General features: G+C 54.8%; 6 protein-coding genes across 6 annotated transcripts in view; 5 read left to right on the top strand and 1 right to left on the bottom strand.

Moving 5' to 3' along the window:
• Positions 1-1606: 1606 nt before the first annotated feature.
• Positions 1607-4225, bottom strand: PHACADRAFT_265021 (uncharacterized protein). Its single transcript, XM_007401516.1, has 7 exons — positions 4106-4225; positions 4006-4047; positions 3815-3953; positions 3114-3649; positions 2098-3059; positions 2024-2042; positions 1607-1964 (listed from the first exon to the last, which is right to left on the bottom strand). The coding sequence occupies exons 1-7, from the start codon at positions 4172-4174 to the stop codon at positions 1722-1724; spliced, it is 2010 nt and encodes a 669-aa protein (XP_007401578.1). The 5' UTR covers positions 4175-4225; the 3' UTR covers positions 1607-1721.
• Positions 4226-6206: 1981 nt separating this feature from the next.
• On the top strand, positions 6207-10409 carry PHACADRAFT_265018 (uncharacterized protein). The gene is made up of 16 exons (XM_007401515.1): positions 6207-6817; positions 6870-7669; positions 7723-7854; positions 7910-8115; positions 8173-8388; positions 8447-8537; positions 8617-8708; positions 8773-8782; positions 8837-8863; positions 8922-8993; positions 9056-9302; positions 9369-9583; positions 9647-9917; positions 9968-10059; positions 10115-10127; positions 10185-10409. Exons 1-2 carry the CDS (start codon positions 6240-6242, stop codon positions 6985-6987), a joined length of 696 nt encoding a protein of 231 aa, XP_007401577.1. The 5' UTR covers positions 6207-6239; the 3' UTR covers positions 6988-7669; positions 7723-7854; positions 7910-8115; positions 8173-8388; positions 8447-8537; positions 8617-8708; positions 8773-8782; positions 8837-8863; positions 8922-8993; positions 9056-9302; positions 9369-9583; positions 9647-9917; positions 9968-10059; positions 10115-10127; positions 10185-10409.
• A 201-nt stretch (positions 10410-10610) lies between these two features.
• PHACADRAFT_80041 (uncharacterized protein) lies at positions 10611-11054 on the top strand (the record flags this gene model as incomplete). The annotated part of the gene is made up of 3 exons (XM_007401514.1): positions 10611-10800; positions 10856-10917; positions 10977-11054. Coding segments are annotated over 3 exons (330 nt in total), but the record flags the coding sequence as incomplete, so codon positions are not given.
• Positions 11055-11705: 651 nt separating this feature from the next.
• On the top strand, positions 11706-14343 carry PHACADRAFT_131107 (uncharacterized protein). The gene is made up of 8 exons (XM_007401513.1): positions 11706-12150; positions 12213-12352; positions 12407-12673; positions 12728-12875; positions 12932-13007; positions 13060-13104; positions 13157-13363; positions 13419-14343. Exons 1-8 carry the CDS (start codon positions 11958-11960, stop codon positions 13480-13482), a joined length of 1140 nt encoding a protein of 379 aa, XP_007401575.1. The 5' UTR covers positions 11706-11957; the 3' UTR covers positions 13483-14343.
• PHACADRAFT_214067 (uncharacterized protein) lies at positions 14302-15942 on the top strand (the record flags this gene model as incomplete). Its single annotated transcript, XM_007401512.1, has 6 exons — positions 14302-14314; positions 14372-14508; positions 14568-14650; positions 14716-15062; positions 15113-15231; positions 15283-15942. A coding segment is annotated over exon 6 (510 nt), but the record flags the coding sequence as incomplete, so codon positions are not given.
• Positions 15943-16252: 310 nt separating this feature from the next.
• Positions 16253-17218, top strand: part of PHACADRAFT_53451 (uncharacterized protein) — a gene marked incomplete at both ends in the record, with an annotated part of 2589 nt that continues 1623 nt past the window's right edge. The window contains 2 exons of the mRNA XM_007401511.1: positions 16253-16702; positions 16960-17106. Of these exons, the coding sequence (XP_007401573.1) occupies positions 16253-16702; positions 16960-17106 (597 nt within the window). The remainder of the gene's footprint in view (positions 16703-16959; positions 17107-17218) is intronic.

Here is a 17218-nt window from a genome sequence, read left to right as displayed (position 1 = left end):
AGCCACAACGTCGGATTTTTCTCCCTCTCTAAGTGTACTTGTACGAGTAGCTGTAACTAAATGAGCACATACATAGTTTTATCATAGTAATAAGCAATAAGAAATAAGCAATGAGCGATAAACAATCGGTAAGGTTATAATACGCCTGATGGAGGTATCCGCAACAAAAAGGAGTGACGAGGCGAGCAAGAAATCTAGTTCGAACCAATCAGAAGTGGAATACGCACAATTACATCAAGTGATACATCTGTCAGGGGAAAACGCGACCTCGGCAGCCCTAAGGCGCGAGCTGGAACCTCGTGATTTCTTCCTCGTACTGCTGCCGCTGGCGCCGCCGGCTGCTACTGCCCTCGGACTCGATGGACTCCTGATAGGCGGTGTTCAATGCCTGCTGATGGAAGTGGTACGCGAGCCACTCGCGGTGCTCCTTGGCCTCCTGCTTCTTGCGCCGCTTCTCCTCGTCTCGTGCCCGCTTCTCCTCGTCTCGTGCTCGCTTCTCCTCATCCCGTGCTCGCTTCTCCTCATCCCGTGCCTGCTTGTCCGATGACACGCGCTTCCCCGCGCCGCTGGCGAGCGCCAAGAATTTCGTGACCGCCCGCGTGCCGCGCAGCCCGCCGCCCGAGGGTGTGGACGGCCGGGCCCAGAGCGGGATGTCCGTGCCCGGGGGCGAGTGCGGCGGGCTCGACGGCACGAGCGAGACCGGCGAGGCCGTCGGCGTCGGCAGCATCGACTGGTGGTCCTTCGCCGAGAACGCGTGCGGCGAAGCGCCGTCGTCTAGCGTGGGCGCGCGCTGGGGTCGCGAGCGCAAGGTCGCGTCGTTGGGCTGCCTGCTCTCGAAAATGACGCCCAAGCCCGGCGCGGGCGACGCGGGTTCGGTCGGCAAGGACCTGATGGACGTAGTGGAAGAGCTCACCGGCGACGCGTTGTTCGCGACCTGGAAGGACGGTGTGCGGCTGAGGGGTGGCGTCGATAGTGAGGTGCTGCTGTGAGACTCGGAGGTTGCGAGGGATGAGGTGTCGCTGAGGTATCGCGGGCGAAAGTGAGGCAGGTGGAAGGACATCGAGGGCGGCGAGGGCGGGAGGTGGGCGCTTTCAAAGTAGCCCTCCAAAATATCATGCTCGGGCGACGGCTGGTCGGAGGCTGCAGGCATGGAAGGCACGGTCTGAGAGCGCTGGGGTCGGCGGTCGGAAGCAGAAATGAAAGACCTGCTCGGGTTCGGACCTGTCGGAGTGGAAAGATGCCGTGTGGATTCCGGAGGGGGGCGCTTGGCGGTGGCGGGAGAGAGAATGTCGGTCAATGCGACAATATCCTCTTCGGTAGCCATCGAAACAATGCTGCTTGATCGAACATGCGCCGTAACAGTTTGCTTGAGAGGTATCGCAGGAGTATCTGCCATAACGGGGCGGGCAGCATGCGGCAACCGAGGAGTCGACGGCTGCGAAGCATAGCGGAAGGTTTGTCGTCCGGGAGGCCGAGCGGGCAGGGTCGTCGGTCGGTGTCGGTCGATTGGCGCTCGGGGAGTCGGCGTCGCTTCGCGGTCTTCAGGCTGTGAGCCGGTCGTGGTTCTGCTGGAGCTGGCGCTTTCATTCGAGCGATGGCCAATACCAAAACAGCGTCTAGATTCTTCGAGGAGCATAGCAAGATTCGATTCTGACAGGATAGAATGCAGAGACACTAAATTAATTCGAGAGGCAGTGAGCGGGTATCGTCCATGCCAGCTATCACACTCGTTGCCTACCAGTACCGTTGGCATACTCCCTTCCAAGCCCCATGGCGTTTGCACCATCCGATGTCTGCATGTACGATGCATCCGACATACCACGAGGCCGTGTCGTAGTCCTTTGCTCGGAGGTGTGACCCCCAGGACCTGAGCCACTCCCGTTTGATTCGTGGTGTCGGCTTCCCCCAGATCCATCCTTGTCAGTCCGAGCTCGTCCAGCATTCGGTCGCTTTTGGCTATATGCCTGGATAGAGCATCGGTATCATTCTACGTAAGAAGGAATTGCCTCTCAGGGTAGCTCACCATTACCACGCGCAATGCTCTGTGATAAGGGCCAGTCCGTCAGCTAATCGAACCAATAGAAGAGCTCAACCCACCTAATCTGTAGACTTCTGCAGTTGCACAACGTGGACACACCGTAGATGCCAACCGACGTTGCAAAAGTTAAAGTCCGATGCATGGCATGTTTGACCAACGATTGAAGATGTGGCAAGTCGTACGTACTCGATAGCAGTAGGAGCTGACTGAGCACAGCAGGCGCATGTTGCAAGGGAGTGATCAGCGCCATGGAGTACAGATATTGCAAGAACGCGAGAGTGATGGGATACGGTTCGGAAAGGTTGAGCGCCCGCGCCATAAGGCGTGGGTCAGGACGTTGTTCGCCCTTGTCGGAAGCCGCATGGACCTCCGGAAGTGGTGTCTCTGCAGGCATCGACGGCACAGTTTCCATAGCGCGTACGGCAGCCTGGAGAAACTGTTGCCGTTGCTTCTTGAACCAAGGCCAGCGGCTTTCAAGCAATTTGCGCGAGCATTTGATCTTGCGGCCATCGTCACAAATGACCTCGAAATCGGCAAGAACACCCTCCTCTAGTGCAGCAAGACCAAGCTCCTGCTGAGGGATATCGATCACTAGCGGTGGGGGCTGGTAAATGCCAAATGCCTCCAGGTCGATGACGATTACGTGATCCCAGCTAAGTAGGCGGCGGTTGTAGTCTTCGACGAGGTTGCCGTGGCGATTCCCGAACACTAGGTATTTGTTCGCCTCTGTCCAGAGGCAGCTACGGAACCAGGACCCGCTCGTGCCTGAAAGTGTGCTCCCCGGGTCTATCCGTGACCAGGTCATCGCGACAAGGTCTAGTGCCCAGATGGAGAATGATTGGAAGCTCTGCGAGAGGTAGGTTCCCGCGACGATGAAGTGCGTGCCGAGAATGGCACCCGTCGGGAAACGTAGTCCGGGAGGGAAGAATTGGCCGGTCATTGCCGACGAGCGATCTGACACAGTAAAGTCGTTGTTCGGCAAGGGCGCCAGAACTTCCAGCTCTCGCTGTACATCTGTGAACTGTACGAAATGTATGTCAGAAGAGCTGTCATCAGAAATATCAGAGACGCTTACGTTATAGTTGCTGAACAGAAAGACGTCGCAAGGGAATTCAATCGTTGGATCAGTAGAGTACGGAAGATGGACAAAAGAGCCTGGCTGGGTCACGTCCGGACTCGGCTGGGCATTCGTGTGGGTATTGAATCGCACGCCCGGAGGTCCAAGATGGGCAGTATTCTGACGTTCCTCCTGTGGCAGGCGGACACGCCTGTCAGCCGTCACGGCAACAGAACGGTAGGTGCCGCAATGTCGTGGGTAATCTCGCCGGGTAATCCAGTCTCCGAGTGACAAATCGTATACATGGACGTCATCAAGCCAGACGTTATTGAGATCCTGGCCGCCAATGATGAACAACTTGTGTGCGCTGACAGAAGATAGGTGGGCGTAGCGCGCTTTGGGCACAGGGGAGGACGAAGGGTATTCTTTGGAGGGAACCCAGCGGTGGGTAGCGAGGTTGAAGAGCCGGACGTCGTTGAGGACACAGAGGTCCTCCGGGTTGTCGGACTGAAGGCTGATGGCCATTCCCCCAAAAATGATGAGGTGGTTGTTCCCTGCAAAGAATCAATATCAGCTGAAAAATGGCGGCGAAGATACACGGGATTTGCGGACGGTGGAGAAAACCACGCGGCGTCGCGAGAGAATTGATGTGTCACACGACGAAGCATGGACAGCCCTGAAGCAAACGAGCAAGGGGACAGCTAAATCAAAGTACGCACATGTATCTGCGCTATGAAAATAGCGTGCCTGAGGGACGTGATCATCCGGTGGTTGAGCAATCTTCTCCCAACGCAAGGTCTCAAAGTCGAATACATAAATGTCAGAAACCATCTTGCGTTCTGCCACGAGACGACCGCCCTGTAGCAGTGCATAAGCTGGCCGAAAGAAGTGAAAACGGAAAGATACACACGTAAAGATACATCTTGGAGCCCACCACGGTGGTCGAAGCCCCCTTGCCCGGACAAGATACGTGAGCAGATTACGCGTGGGTACGTCTGAGGCATACTCACGACGAGTTTGGGAGGGACATCTCCCGAAGTCCTGCGGCAGAAGGCGGTGAGGTCGGCTATGGGGTACATAGTGCACCACTCTCGACGATAGCGACGGCGACGAGAGGGCGAAGGAGGACGAACGACTCAGGAAAGGATGAGGTCCGGGCTAGAAGAGTGGTAACGGCCAAGGCAAGCAGTCGGCAAACACTTCTCGCGGAAGCGCATCTAATCTCTCTAATCATAAAACTCCTTATCATGGAATTTTATTTACAATTATTTGGCCCTAATTCCTGAACTAGACCGGAAGAGGCAACCGGCTAAGAACAGTCACGGTTATCCCACCACAACACACGGTGTATAGGCATGCTCAATTCTCGCGGGCTGGCTTCACATTGCTACACCTCGCCGCACTTCGCTTGTCTCGCTTGGATGACGAGTTGTCCCACAGAATCATGTGGCACGTGTGACGGCTGGGTTCTAAAAGGTCGGGTGAGTGTCCCACCCCTCCCGCCACCGTTTCCTTAGTTAGGTAGCTTGTTTAAGCCGTGCAAACAATATTATTGGGTGCTCGGCAGCATTAACATCATATTAGACTCATTTTATACGCTGTAACACTTCATCGAGACTTCCATGAAGACGAAGAGCTCTGAGAAGACAACAGAGACAATGCCGCGCTTGAAGAGCTTGCAGCCGTGCAGCTCCAACAACATGGGTTGACCATGATGATCTTAGCGGTGCAGTTGTTTGGATACTGTCCTCATGGTCCAGATTTGAAAGTGGCTGCAGTACCTTCAAGCTGCACCACACGAACTGACCTAGAGATAGTTTACTGAAACGCGCTGTGCAAACTCCTAGCTGAGGTAACTCATTACCCTAGTGGGACAACCAAGGTTTGAAGCGAGCCCAGAAGCCCCAGGAGTAGAACATACCAACGCCATTTCCTCCGACCATCGCCAGCAACCTGCAAGGTGTCCCACCAGGATCTTGGTGCAAGCGACGTCTGTGCCTATCTGTGACACATGAACGTCTCGGTCAGTTCGAAATTATCGAGTTCTTCACACAGATAACGCCCATGTGCGTCGGTACCCGAATGACAGGGCATAGCCTCTAAGGCCTAAGGAACCAACACATGTCCCAGCTCAATATTCAAATATACATCCTGATCCAATATACCGGACTCGACCTTACATCACATACATCTCCTCGCACGCCGAGCATGCTCAAGGTTATCTGTTCAAATCTCAGGGAGTTGCCTAGAGCTGTCGAGACTTGAGACGATGTCTCAGAACACGTTAGGCTATTTGAATATTGGCCCTTGTTGCGTGACTCACTTCTCGTGAGCTCTCGGTCAGAAATGCCGGCTATGTAGCTTCTAGACTCGGCCACTGAGCTCATCTCAGCCTCATTACGGCCTCTGCCACAGCCAATGAGCGGTGAATTGCCCGATCGGTGTACTTGAAGGTCTTGTAAGACCTTAATAATACCCACCCTGCGAGATCGCATCAGGCAAAGATGCAAGTACTATACCACCACGCTAACTGTGTCAGTGCCTTACGCCGTCAACGGTACAACTCGCTATGTGAGCGTGCCCCAATGCCGCGAAGTGACTGAGGATTGACGAACCTGGTGCCTGATGAAGCATTACTGGTTACTCCCGAGGCAAATTAAAGCTCAGAGCGGCCACTCAAAGTGCTGAGGAATTTCGGACGGGCCAGAAACCCTTGCACAAACCCAGCTCTTTTGAAGTCCAGGAGCTGAACTGCGGCGGGAAATCGTGAAAGCTGTTAAGTTCTTGTGTTGGTCGTGGATGCTGGTCGGAAGCTGGTCAACGAAATCTCCTGTACTACGAGCGGTATCTGCCTATCAGAAATGACACTCACGGGTCCACGTAAAAACTGCGTTCAAACCACAAGAAGATGTACATGCGCTGCTATGCGCTGGGTGAGGTTCGGCAATTTAATGAAGGGCCGAGAACATGATGTAAAGCCGTTGTGGCGTCCGATGGCAAAGATTTGCTAAATGGAGTCATAGCTCACACTTCATGTTTTCACCGCATTCTCTGCGACTGACCAAGTCCTTTCCTACCGCCGCACCAATCCCCCGTCTTATTCTTCCCCTCGCCCACATCCTCCGAGCCCGGAGGCCTTCCAGCATGGACGTCGTCATTCCCGCGCCCGGCCAGCTCAAGGTCCTGAGCCATCACCAGTACGACCCGAAAGAGTCTATCTCCCCGAGCACAGTCTCGCCGAATCCGTTTGAGCAGTTCCGCACGTGGATGACTGAGGTGCGCGAGCAGGTGCTCGAGCCTGAAGCGATGTCGCTCTCGACCGCGAACAAGGCCGGCGTGCCCTCGAGCCGCTTCGTGCTCTTCAAGCAGCTCGACAGCCGGGGCTTCGTCTTCTATACGAACTACACCTCGCGCAAGTCTCGCGAGCTCCTCGAGAACCCGTATGCTGCACTTGCGTTCTACTGGAAAGAGGTCCACAGGCAGGTCCGCGTCGTCGGCCGTGTCGAGAAGCTTACCCATGAGGAGAGCGAAGAGTACTACCAGAGCCGTCCGCTAGGGAGCAGGCTTGGGGCGTGGACGAGCCCGCAGAGCTCAGTGGTAGAAGAGGGGGAGCTGTCGAGGAGGCTAGACGAAGTCAAGACCAAGTTTGCCATTGATGAAAGTGCCAAGGAGGCGGAGGTGCCGCTTCCTGATTTCTGGGGCGGTTGGCGGGTAGTTCCTGAGTACGCCTGCATCTATCTTACATGACGGTTCCTATCACTGAAATTTTACTAGCGAAATCGAGTTCTGGATGGGAAAGCCATCTCGCTTACACGACCGTGTGCGTTACTTACGAGTAGAAGGTTCCTCGGACAACAGCCCGCAGTGGAAGATTGAGCGGCTGGCACCCTAGCATGGTCCTATTGTCATAGAACCCAAGTCCAATCAGAACTGTACAACAACAATCCTTCTGGACGTCCTATCTACGACAAATAAATACCCGGAGATTTATAGAGTACATATTACATCAAGAAGGGTCATCCTTGTTCACAGGAAACATTACTGCGTCGAAAATATGGAGAAAAACTTAGCAAATAAGAGTATTGATCCGGTACCAAAAGAAACGCAATCTATAGCCAGCTCATCCAGCTGCTCTCTGCAATATCGGCGCCCAGCGCCCCACCGGAGGCAGCAGCATAGTCGCCATTGTATCCCGTCCTCCCGGCGGCGGCGGACCACGACATGCCCCGGGCGCGGCCAGGAAGCTCTCCAGGGGCGCTATATGAGCGCACATCAGACTGTGCGTGCATGATCGCGCCGACGGGTCCGCGGATGCGTGTCAAGTGGAAGCCGGAAGGCAGGCAGGGATCTGCCGCCGTCGCTTGGTCCAAACAACGCCGGAGATGTGCGTGCGCGTGCTCGAACGGATCCGAGATGTTAGCGTCGGCGGCAGAGGAAAATTCGCCCGCCGGTGGGATAATGCGCCGTGCGAACTGGCAGATTTCATCTTGCATCTCGTCGTGCGCCGTCTGCACGCCGCCACGCCAGTTGACGTAATGCTCTCGACCCCGTGCGACAAGCTTGTCCAGGATATGCTGTGTATAGTGTGAGCGCATCATCCTGAAACGGATGAAGGGATGCGGCTCACCAGGTATGAAGCGACCTTCGGCACATGGTCGCTAACGTCCTTGAACAATGTCAATACCTTATCAAGCTCTTGCAGCGCACGGGGTGTGATGCCGAGGGACGGAGCGCGGGAGACGAGGAAGCACAGTGCACACTACCGCGAGCTTGTTAGTTAAAACCACCGGAAACCTGTGTGTAAACGCACGTACCGCGGCTGAGAAACAGTTTGACCAGAAGACCATAAAGCGCGTGCTTAGCGCCGGCTCCCACGAGTACAGGGCCTCCACAGACCAAATTAGTTTGCATGCGCTCGAGTAGACCGCTAGGACCGAGGGTGTATAGCGGTGCTTGACTGTGAAATCTTGCGACGAGGTCAGGGCCTGGGTGAAGTAGTTCCTGTGTAAATGCAATAGCGCTGTATAAATGAAAGGATAAATACGGACGCCGACAGGTAAACCGAGGGGTTTCTTACCTATCTCGCGAGTGCATGCGGTCATCGCCTGTTGCATTGCTTCGTTGGTCGTCACTCTGTCATTGTCGACCATCTGCAGCGTTGGCGGGACATCGAAATTCCGGACCCGGTTGTCAAGCCCGAGAATCTCGGTATAACTGGCCGGCTGCGTTGATGAGACACGATCCAAGACTGGGATCATGCAGTGCTCCAAAAAGCTGTACTGCCAATGATGATCTGCGGACGCGGAGATGAGACATAAAAGCGCCACGCAGCACCAGGAATAGACACTGACACTGTGCGTCTGGTGAGTCGCCATTGAACGCTGGTTGCTTGGCGTCTACATTGCGCAAACATATTGAGGGCGGGCGACGTAACATCAGGGCCTGAGTAATAGGGACGAGCTCCGGTGAGGAACCATCAAAAATAGAGGCGCAGGCTACGCCACTTGGGGCAAGGACTCACCAGTCGCGCGTCCGCGCCGACCAAATCCCAGAAGAGCGTTCGTCGTTTGTCTGACTCCTCGGGAATAAGCTTCGACCTAACGCCATCCCGATCTGAACGGGGCGCCAATGTGAGCAAACGTTGGCGGAGAGGAAGGATTCCGCCCGGACTACGTACGAATACCGATCTACGGAATACCGAATTAGGATAGTTGGGACGCTGGTACAGTATAAGGCCTCACCGAATATGCCAGCCTGGTCGCGAGGCCCTGCACATCCATTACGTTAGATGTGATAGCTGAAAATAAAAGGAGCCCTTGTACCGACCATAATTCCCCATGCGTACTCCAACGCCTTCTTATTGTCGGAAAATGTCAGGAGGTACCATTCCATGAAGAACTGCGCGAAGCACATTAACTTTGACCGGCCCGGTAATATCGGCACTGTCAGGCAGAACTCACCAGAGCATTGACGGCGTCCAGGCTGGTGTCGTCCATAAGAGGCACCTCGCACAATGCCGCTCGTGCGAGATTATGGTACATCTCGGCCTTGTGTCTATCCGGACCATGGCGAAGGTCGACCATCGTACCTATCGCGAGAACCATAAGGAAGAGCCCCAATCGATGGGGCAGCAGTGCAGATAGCGACGTGGTGTAGACGCTGTGTATAAGATTAGGAAGGAAAGTCTCGCTCGCGTCCGGTAGGTATCTTGTGAGCCCGAGGTCAGCTAATTGCGGCCGAATGTGCCCGGAACAGACGGAGGCAAGCACTCACTGCCAGAATGCATTCATCCGTGCCTGTTCACATAGGTGTTCGGCATCTTCCCGCCGCGGGAGCATGTCCCGGAGTCGCTGCCGCATGTCAAGGTCCAGCTCAAAACATATCGACCACGGCGAAGGGAACGAGCGAGCGAGTCTGGCCAATTCGGGCGAGACTTCTTGCTGTGTAGGCTGGTAATGACCGACCGGAGTGTTGGAGGTAGTGGCATACTGTAGAATAAGGCGGACTGAGCACCCGGCTCGGAGCTAGGAGTGGCATACAACGGTCCTTACCTCTTCCCCGTCCTTTGACGAAGCCGCGGGACTTGTATGGGTGTGATCCTCGATTCTACGTTCGGGAGTAGTATCGTGGACCATCATCTGTTGATCGATCCCGAACAATTCGGGCGACTTCTTGATGAGCAACAGCTCCTGCCGCAGGAGGGGATGCTCGGCGTGGGACAGCTTGGAATTCGTCGACCGCAGCGCATCCTCAAGCAGGTTTATGCGCTCGCTCATTGTCTTGATTTTATCGTGGAGTTGTTCGGTATTGGCGAGGATAAACCTTTGGGGCATGTCAACAGTGGAAGCGTGGGCTGACCGGGATAGACAGACCTGCTACCTTTCCCTCCTGTGAGAGCACCTTCAGGGCATATCTCCGCACACCCTCGCTTGCGACATGACTGGCAGGGGAAGACACGGTCGCACTGTAACGACGAGAGTAAGGCATCACATAGTGGCGCATCGGGCTTCGAACAATACCTTGAGCTTTAATCTGCCACGTACGTCGTGGTGAGCAAGGCGAATAGGATACACAAGGAGTGCAACGAACCTTCTACACTCGCCGCAAGACAGTGGCCTTTTCCTGCCCTTCCTTGCGCTCGCCTCGGCGTGGTCATCGACCTCCAAGTGGACTCCGGACGGACCGGACTGGGGGTTATACGGGCGGTGGCCATCGTCCCCTTCCTTGCGCTGTCTGGGACGTTTCAGAGGCCGTTGTTCTGAGCCAGCGAGGTCTACTTCGTACTTGACATAGTCCATCGCAGGGGAGATGGAGGGTGAGCAGGGGAAAGAGCTTGGACAAGGAAGTCAAGTCCGAGTCCGGAGATGTAATGTATACCTTGCCATTTTAGGGTTGTCTGTTTTCCATCAGCCGGCGGCTGACAGTCAAAGCGCCCGCGCCAGGGCCCAGCCAGCCACGCCGTAATTATCGCCAACTCCACCGCCAGCCTCGGGCGGTACTCCTCCTCAGCCATCCATGATTGGCCGGGCCCTCACTCGACCCCCGCGCGTGCCATCGCAGAGTCTCTCCCGAGCTGCCAGCCGTCGGCTCTCACACAACTCCTCAAAGCCTAGACACGACCCGCCCCAGGCGCACGAACCACCGGACCACCGCCGGTCCTGGTTCTGGACAGCACAGAGGCTCTCCAACTTTGTCGTCATTCCTGGTGCGCACTGTTCAATGTCTAATCCAGTACTACGCTTATTCCGCGCATGCTGCAGCCGCAATACTCTACTGCGTCTTCTTCGCAGACTATGGAGAGAGTGAGCATGTGTTCAGCCCGGTGAGTCGTCCATTCCAGTACGCGATGCGTCACCTTCTTACCTTCAGTCCATTGTACAGCCCAGAAGGTGGCTGCAACATCAACGTGATGCATTCTTTTCTTTGACCCCCGAGGAGCGCAAACTAGCAGATAAAAAGGATGATGAGCATGCCAGCACCACGCCAAGCTCATGAAGGTCATCCCCTTCGCCTCCTTCTGGACATATGCCCCGCTGTGCAAGACAGGTACCTCACTCCGACTGCTCACAAACACGCCAGTCTTGAATGAATCTGGCGCAGATCCTCGCACGGCTTAGGCAGTGTGGAATTGTGTTCTTTCTATCGGCTACAGCTGCTATCTCGGCCGTTAGACACTTCTTCTCGCCCACAGCTGTCTCCAGAAGTTCGTCGACTACATATAGCGAGGCTCACTAAAGTTTGGCCGTGCGTAAATTCATGCCTTTCTCCTCGACTGCCCGAGATGCGGTCTCAAACGGCCCCAGCAGCAGTCTCGATGACCTATTGCTGCCACGCTGGATGGATATATCCACAGCACTTCGAATGCCGATAGAAGCTAGTAAGTCATCTCCCTTCAAATAACATAGCATCTGTTTCAATCTAGCATGCAGCTGAGAACAAGGGGCTCAGCGGCGACTGGTGCCGCGCCAGACATTCGTATGCTTACGTGGGCATGCATCTGATTGGTCGAAAGCAAACGTGAGCGCTCCCAGTGCAACTCCCGGCCTACACGGTCCTTCCTAAAGCAGACATTCTCCTTCCTTATTGGCCCTGATTTTGGGCTTGGTTGCCATCTCAGAATCACAAAAGGGTCGAGTGTTTGAACGGCGGGCAGTGGACGATCACAGCCGCGTGCCATTCTGAACGCCGTCGTAACGCAAGCCTTGTGAGGACCCCTTTTAGCGTTGGAGCTGTGCGGTCGCAGTCGGACAGTGCTTCGGAACGAGACGGGGCGCTCGGATAATGAAGAGCAAAGGTGTATAAAAGGAGTCTCCGTTCGATCAACGGCCAAAACACATTCTACTCATTGTCTGCAAACATACCATGCTACGGACCGCATGCACCTCTGCCTTGAGGGCCCCGTCGCACCGTATCGTGCTCACGCCGCATGTTGCGACTCGGCTGCTCGTTGCCACCTACCCTCGTGCTTTCTCGACAGATACCGCGCTCCGAAACTCCTTATCCGCAAAGCCGGCGGATGCGAAAGCCGTGCAGGGCACGGAGGGTTTGCACAGAAGTACGTCCGTGTCCAGAATTGTCAGCAAGCTTACGAGCGCCATCCTTACGAACTATGTACAGAGGATTTGGTGCCAGAGCAGCGCAAGGCCGAGGAGAAGGTGTTGACCACCACAGACGTTGCGACTGAGCAGCCTCCAATTCACGGAGACTGGGTGCTCTTCCACCCTGTGTATTCCGATGGCGAGCTGAAAGCTGTCAAGGTACGTCGCGTTGTAAGCGCCACGTACAGCGTCGGCTGAGACTTATTCCCATAGGTCATTCATCGTGAACCGACTACTCTTCCAGACAAGATCGCGCGGACCCTCGTGACAACCACCAGGAGGTGCTTCGACTGGGTCTCTGGCTACAAGGAGAAGAGTGAACCTCCCGCATTGAACCTGTCGCTTGAGGAATTGCGAAAACAGGGCTATGCTATGACAGACCACCAATGGCTGCAGCGTATCCTATTCCTGGAAACTATTGCCGGTGTTCCCGGCATGGTTGCTGCGGTCCTTCGCCACCTTCGAAGTCTTCGTCTCATGGTACATCTGCTGCGTTCATGTGTGCACCCCTAATACTTATCATTTTGCGCACAGAGACGTGATGCCGGCTGGATCCACACATTGCTTGAGGAGGCCGAAAACGAGCGAATGCATCTCATGACGTTCATGACTATCCGGAAGCCATCGATCTTCTTCCGTGCGCTGGTGCTTGGCGCACAGGGCGTCTTCTACAACGCCTTTTGTGCGTATTCTTGTGTTAGGTCTCATGTAGGTATTCGCTGATGTCGTCTCTACCAGTCTTGTCGTATCTCATTTCACCACGGATTTGCCACCGATTCGTCGCATACCTCGAGGAGGAGGCTGTACACACATAGTAAGTACCTCACCCGTCATTCGCGGACAAATATAGCTCATACCGGCGTTAGCACGCGTTGCATTGCTGACCTCGAGAACGGCCGAATTCCTGAGTGGTCAGTTTTATTCAGTTGCGTAATGCTGTGAATCGCACTAACGTCACCTCAGGGAAAATTTCCCTGCCCCCGAGATTGCGAAGGACTATTGGCGGCTAAGACCTGATGCCAAGATGGTCGACGTCCTGTACGCCGTTCGGAGCGACGAGAGCACCCACCGGTTCGTCAACCATAGCTTGGCAAACCTTGATTACAAGTCGGATATCAACCCATTCGCGTTCCGTGAGCCCGACATGCACGTGAAGGGTACCAAGCTTGGGTACGTTGTGCGGTGTGCATTGGCTATGAATATAAGCTGACAGTCCTGTTCAAAGCTTCGAAAGAGAGGAAGCCGAGGAGTATGTCCAGGAGTCGCACAAGATGTTGGGAAGGCATTAAATCTCCACCCTCTTCTTGGATCTCCATCGGACAGTATCATCCATACCTTACGATCCGACCCAGCTCAGCAGGCCTCGCTTAATATCTATAGATGGTCCGGTTTCGTTGTATTATACACTATCTCCGATCCCTCCCTACTCATTTACAAAATGTGCTCTAACGTACAAACGCGATAAAGACGCAGCGTTCGGATTTGAATGCTGAGTTTTCACACGAGTGCGGCACCCGAACCTTATGGCGCTTGTTAACGTCGAGCCTGATGCGCCCTCCCGCCATCACATGGAACTTGTGGCTAAGGTGCCCCGAACCGCAATATTCGTCGACCGGGGCTACCTTAATCTCGTCCGCCACTCCAACAGACACCTCCCTCTCAACGCCGTCCTCGGCTCCGTTGCGAGCCATCTCGCCCGCGTCCAGTCGTCTGCTACACCGCTTGCCGCGATCGCCGTAAACAGCCCGCTCTTCCATGCATCTTCGTACTCGGACTTAGATGGGCTCTTCACTGCCTTCCGTCATGCTGTGCACCTTAAAGTTTATGTAGTCGATGGCGAGCCCTCAGGGTCGTTCTCAAGAGGCTTAATGACTCACGTCGCGAGATGGGTCGCCGATGGGGCTCGCAAGGCGAACATTTTGTCCTGAGGCTTGTGTACTACGCGGGTCCGCTTCATAGAATGGCCGGCAAAGACGCTGATCCTAAGCTGAAGCAAAGCCCCCCGAGATGTGGAGAGGCGGCTCGTCGTCGCGCTGGCCGAGGTTCACGTTGTTGAGTACGCCTCTTCGTCCTCTGAGTTATGGGAAACATAGCTTAGGTCAAAAGTGCGGCGAGAACGAGGTGAGTGTGCGCAAAGTAATCCCATATATGTCTTTTCTCAGTCGAGACTCTTCCTAGATGCTGTAATCACGACGACTGCGATTGCATCTCACACAATATCACTGGTAACCCCGCTTAGGCTGGGTGCACTTCCGTGCCTCGGCTCCATCCAGCGAGAAACTAGCTCGAGACGCGACCATACCCCAGGTTGAATGGTATGCTCTCCTCTCCTTATGTAGAGTGAGGTGCGCTAATGGTACACGCGACTATGCAGGCTGACTGGCGCCACGTAATGAGTGCTGTCAGAGCGTTTCAACAGCGGCAGGTCCTCGTTTGGCTCGCACATGGTCGAAGCTTGTAAGCCTTTTCTCATCTTACTGTTGCCAGCACGTGCATCGGCCGCATACTGACGACACGGCCAGCTGTCCGCAGCTCCAGCGATACGCGACAATCCGAATACACCGGATGAGCTCTCCGCTCAGCGCCCGGCATAGCCGACCGGTGCACGCCTTCTTTGGCCCGTGTTCCGACTCACATGCTTTAATGCGGGCCACATGTGCCCGTGATGTGAACTGCTGCTTGAATTGCCACGTCAACAGATATGCGTTCTCTGAAGGAAAAACTGGGCAGAGACGACGCCGAGGATGTCGCCAAGACCGCATCCGTAGGCCTAGAGAAGGCTTTCGACATATTCAAAGATGTTGCCAACAATCTTGGTATGTCACGTTTGCAGACGGGTGTTCCCACGACGATGCTGGGGATGGTCCGGGTGTGTATTGCAGACCGTCCCACCAGCGTTGATCCTCATTACAAAAACAGAGATCGCGTATGAACACGGAGAGCATCAATGACTTAGCCATGGAGGTCAAAGAGTTGGCAGAAATGGTGCAAGAGTGTACGGAACTCCACGACCAGGCTAGACTCGACCGATTATTTCTGTGAGTTTGCTGTTGATGGTATGATTATAGTATGTTACTCACATCACGTAGCTCTTGGAAGACAGTTAATGACGAAGCACAAGAACTCAAATTCCGGCAGACATTATCGACATTATCAAGCGATGAAGAGACAGAGAAGATCGCCGGTTTGGCCTAGAAATTATCCCGGTCGATTCAGAGTTTCATGGTACACAACGTTTTATGTCTTACGATGCCTTCACTTCGCTAATATGCCGTCTTGAACCGCAGCTTGAGGGCCTCGGCTCTGTCCTTGTTGTATCAAATACAAAAGAGACGACAGCGAATACGCACACAACCCATCCGACACTCTCCGAATTTTTGCTCGGCTCAATTCGAGGCAAAGACCATTATCTCGCTGTCGACCCACATCACCAGCACACACAACTACTCAGCGCGTGTCTCGAGGTGTTACAAGGACTCAAGCGCGATATCTGCAATATTCGTGACCCTTCTCTGCTCAATAGCGACGTTCCTGATCTGGATAAGCGCGTGAGGAGCGCAATTCCATGGTATCTGAAGTACGCCTGTCGACACTGGTGTGCCCATTTGTTGGGCGGAGAGCTGTTGGACGAAATCCTGGACGCGCTTTTGGAGTTCGCACAGGAGCGACTACTTCACTGGGTCGAGGCCTGCAGCCTACTTGGGGTGCTAATCGAAGCCATATCCGGCCTCAACAAGTCGCAACGCAAGCTCAGGGTGAGTACGATTCTCTCTCCTGTATTGCTTCAGTATCTCAGATCTTGAGTAGGCCCTCAGTGACGACAGAGCAAGGAAGATCACCGTTCTGTTGAACGACTGCGAACGGCTTATTATTGGCTACTACCCTGCTCTCAGTGGTTCGGCCTTGCAACTATATCATTCAGTCCTCTCATTTATCCCGGGACAGACTATGCTTGCGCGGACATACGCAAATGAGCAGCACGCAGGGAACTCTGTTAAGGCCTTCGGAGGAATGGCGGACACCTGGGACGCCTACTTGGCCACAGTCATCGCACACGAAGGCGGCCCAGTCAGCGCTGTCGACTTCTCACCGGATGGTAAGACAGTCGCTTCTGCAGGAGGAGATGATCACAATATACGGCTCTGGGATGCGGCTACGCTCACCCCGCTCTTAGTCCTTCACGGTCATTCCGACGACATTCTTGATATCGAGTATTCTCCAAACGGTGCTCACATCGTTTCGGCTGCTGAAGATGAAACAGTCAAGATTTGGGACGCTGTATCTGGCATGCTTATCAGCACCCTGGAAGGGCATACGAGTGGGGTCAACTGCGCAGTCTTCACGCACGATGGCAGGCGTGTCGTCTCCGGCTCTGACGATCATTCCATTAAGATCTGGGATGTCGAGATTGGAGCCTGTTTGTCGACCTTGACCATGCACCGGGACTGTGTTTTATCCATTGCTGTGTCTCCAGATGGCCTTTGGATGACATCAAGCTCAAAGGACTTAGTCTGCCTGTGGAGTCCAGAGGTGCCCCCACTCACCGTACATTGAAGCCCAAAGGCGAGGGCTCGCGTCATACTGCTGCCTTCACACCGGACAGCTCCGAGATTTTGATTGCTCCAATTGGCCCGGGGCGACTGTCCGTCTGGGACGTCAAGACCGCAGAGCACGTTCGCGACTTCCAGCCATTGGACCCACTATCCGTATCCATCCTCAGTCCCAGCTTCCTTCCGACAGAAGGCGAGTTCGTGTGTGGGTCGCAGAACGCTGTTCTTGTCCTGGACGTTGCTCGTGGCGGTGTTCGACATGCATTTACAGGTCACATCCGGTCTGTCAGTACCGTCGCTCACAATCGAGACGGGACTCGCATCGTGTCTGGCTCGTGGGATGGTACCCTCCGACTTTGGGATGTGGCGAAGCGTAGAGTGGACATGCCACAATCCGGAAACACCGACAAGGCACTCGGTTTGCTCGGCGAGGAACCGGTGAGCTACATTTGTGCCGTCTTCTCCCACGATGGGA

Source organism: Phanerochaete carnosa, assembly GCF_000300595.1.
Source record: "Phanerochaete carnosa HHB-10118-sp unplaced genomic scaffold PHACAscaffold_13, whole genome shotgun sequence".
Taxonomy (NCBI): Eukaryota; Fungi; Basidiomycota; class Agaricomycetes; order Polyporales; family Phanerochaetaceae; genus Phanerochaete; species Phanerochaete carnosa.
Note: the sequence above shows the minus strand (reverse complement) of the source record. Positions and strands in the feature narration are given on the sequence as shown.

What these genes read in the sequence shown, in the direction of transcription:
- PHACADRAFT_265018 (XM_007401515.1), top strand. Translation starts at nt 6,240, where the DNA reads ATGGACGTCGTCATTCCCGCGCCCGGCCAGCTCAAGGTCCTGAGCCAT. An exon ending in GGTTGGCGGGTAGTTCCTGA is followed by an intron (nt 6,818 to 6,869) that starts GTACGCCTGCAT and finishes AAATTTTACTAG; the next exon opens with CGAAATCGAGTTCTGGATGG.
- PHACADRAFT_131107 (XM_007401513.1), top strand. Translation starts at nt 11,958, where the DNA reads ATGCTACGGACCGCATGCACCTCTGCCTTGAGGGCCCCGTCGCACCGT. An exon ending in CACGGAGGGTTTGCACAGAA is followed by an intron (nt 12,151 to 12,212) that starts GTACGTCCGTGT and finishes AACTATGTACAG; the next exon opens with AGGATTTGGTGCCAGAGCAG. An exon ending in AACGGCCGAATTCCTGAGTG is followed by an intron (nt 13,105 to 13,156) that starts GTCAGTTTTATT and finishes ACGTCACCTCAG; the next exon opens with GGAAAATTTCCCTGCCCCCG.
- PHACADRAFT_265021 (XM_007401516.1), bottom strand. Translation starts at nt 4,174, where the DNA reads ATGTACCCCATAGCCGACCTCACCGCCTTCTGCCGCAGGACTTCGGGA. An exon ending in GCTCCAAGATGTATCTTTAC is followed by an intron (nt 3,954 to 4,005) that starts GTGTGTATCTTT and finishes GCACTGCTACAG; the next exon opens with GGCGGTCGTCTCGTGGCAGA. An exon ending in TTTTCATAGCGCAGATACAT is followed by an intron (nt 3,650 to 3,814) that starts GTGCGTACTTTG and finishes GATTCTTTGCAG; the next exon opens with GGAACAACCACCTCATCATT.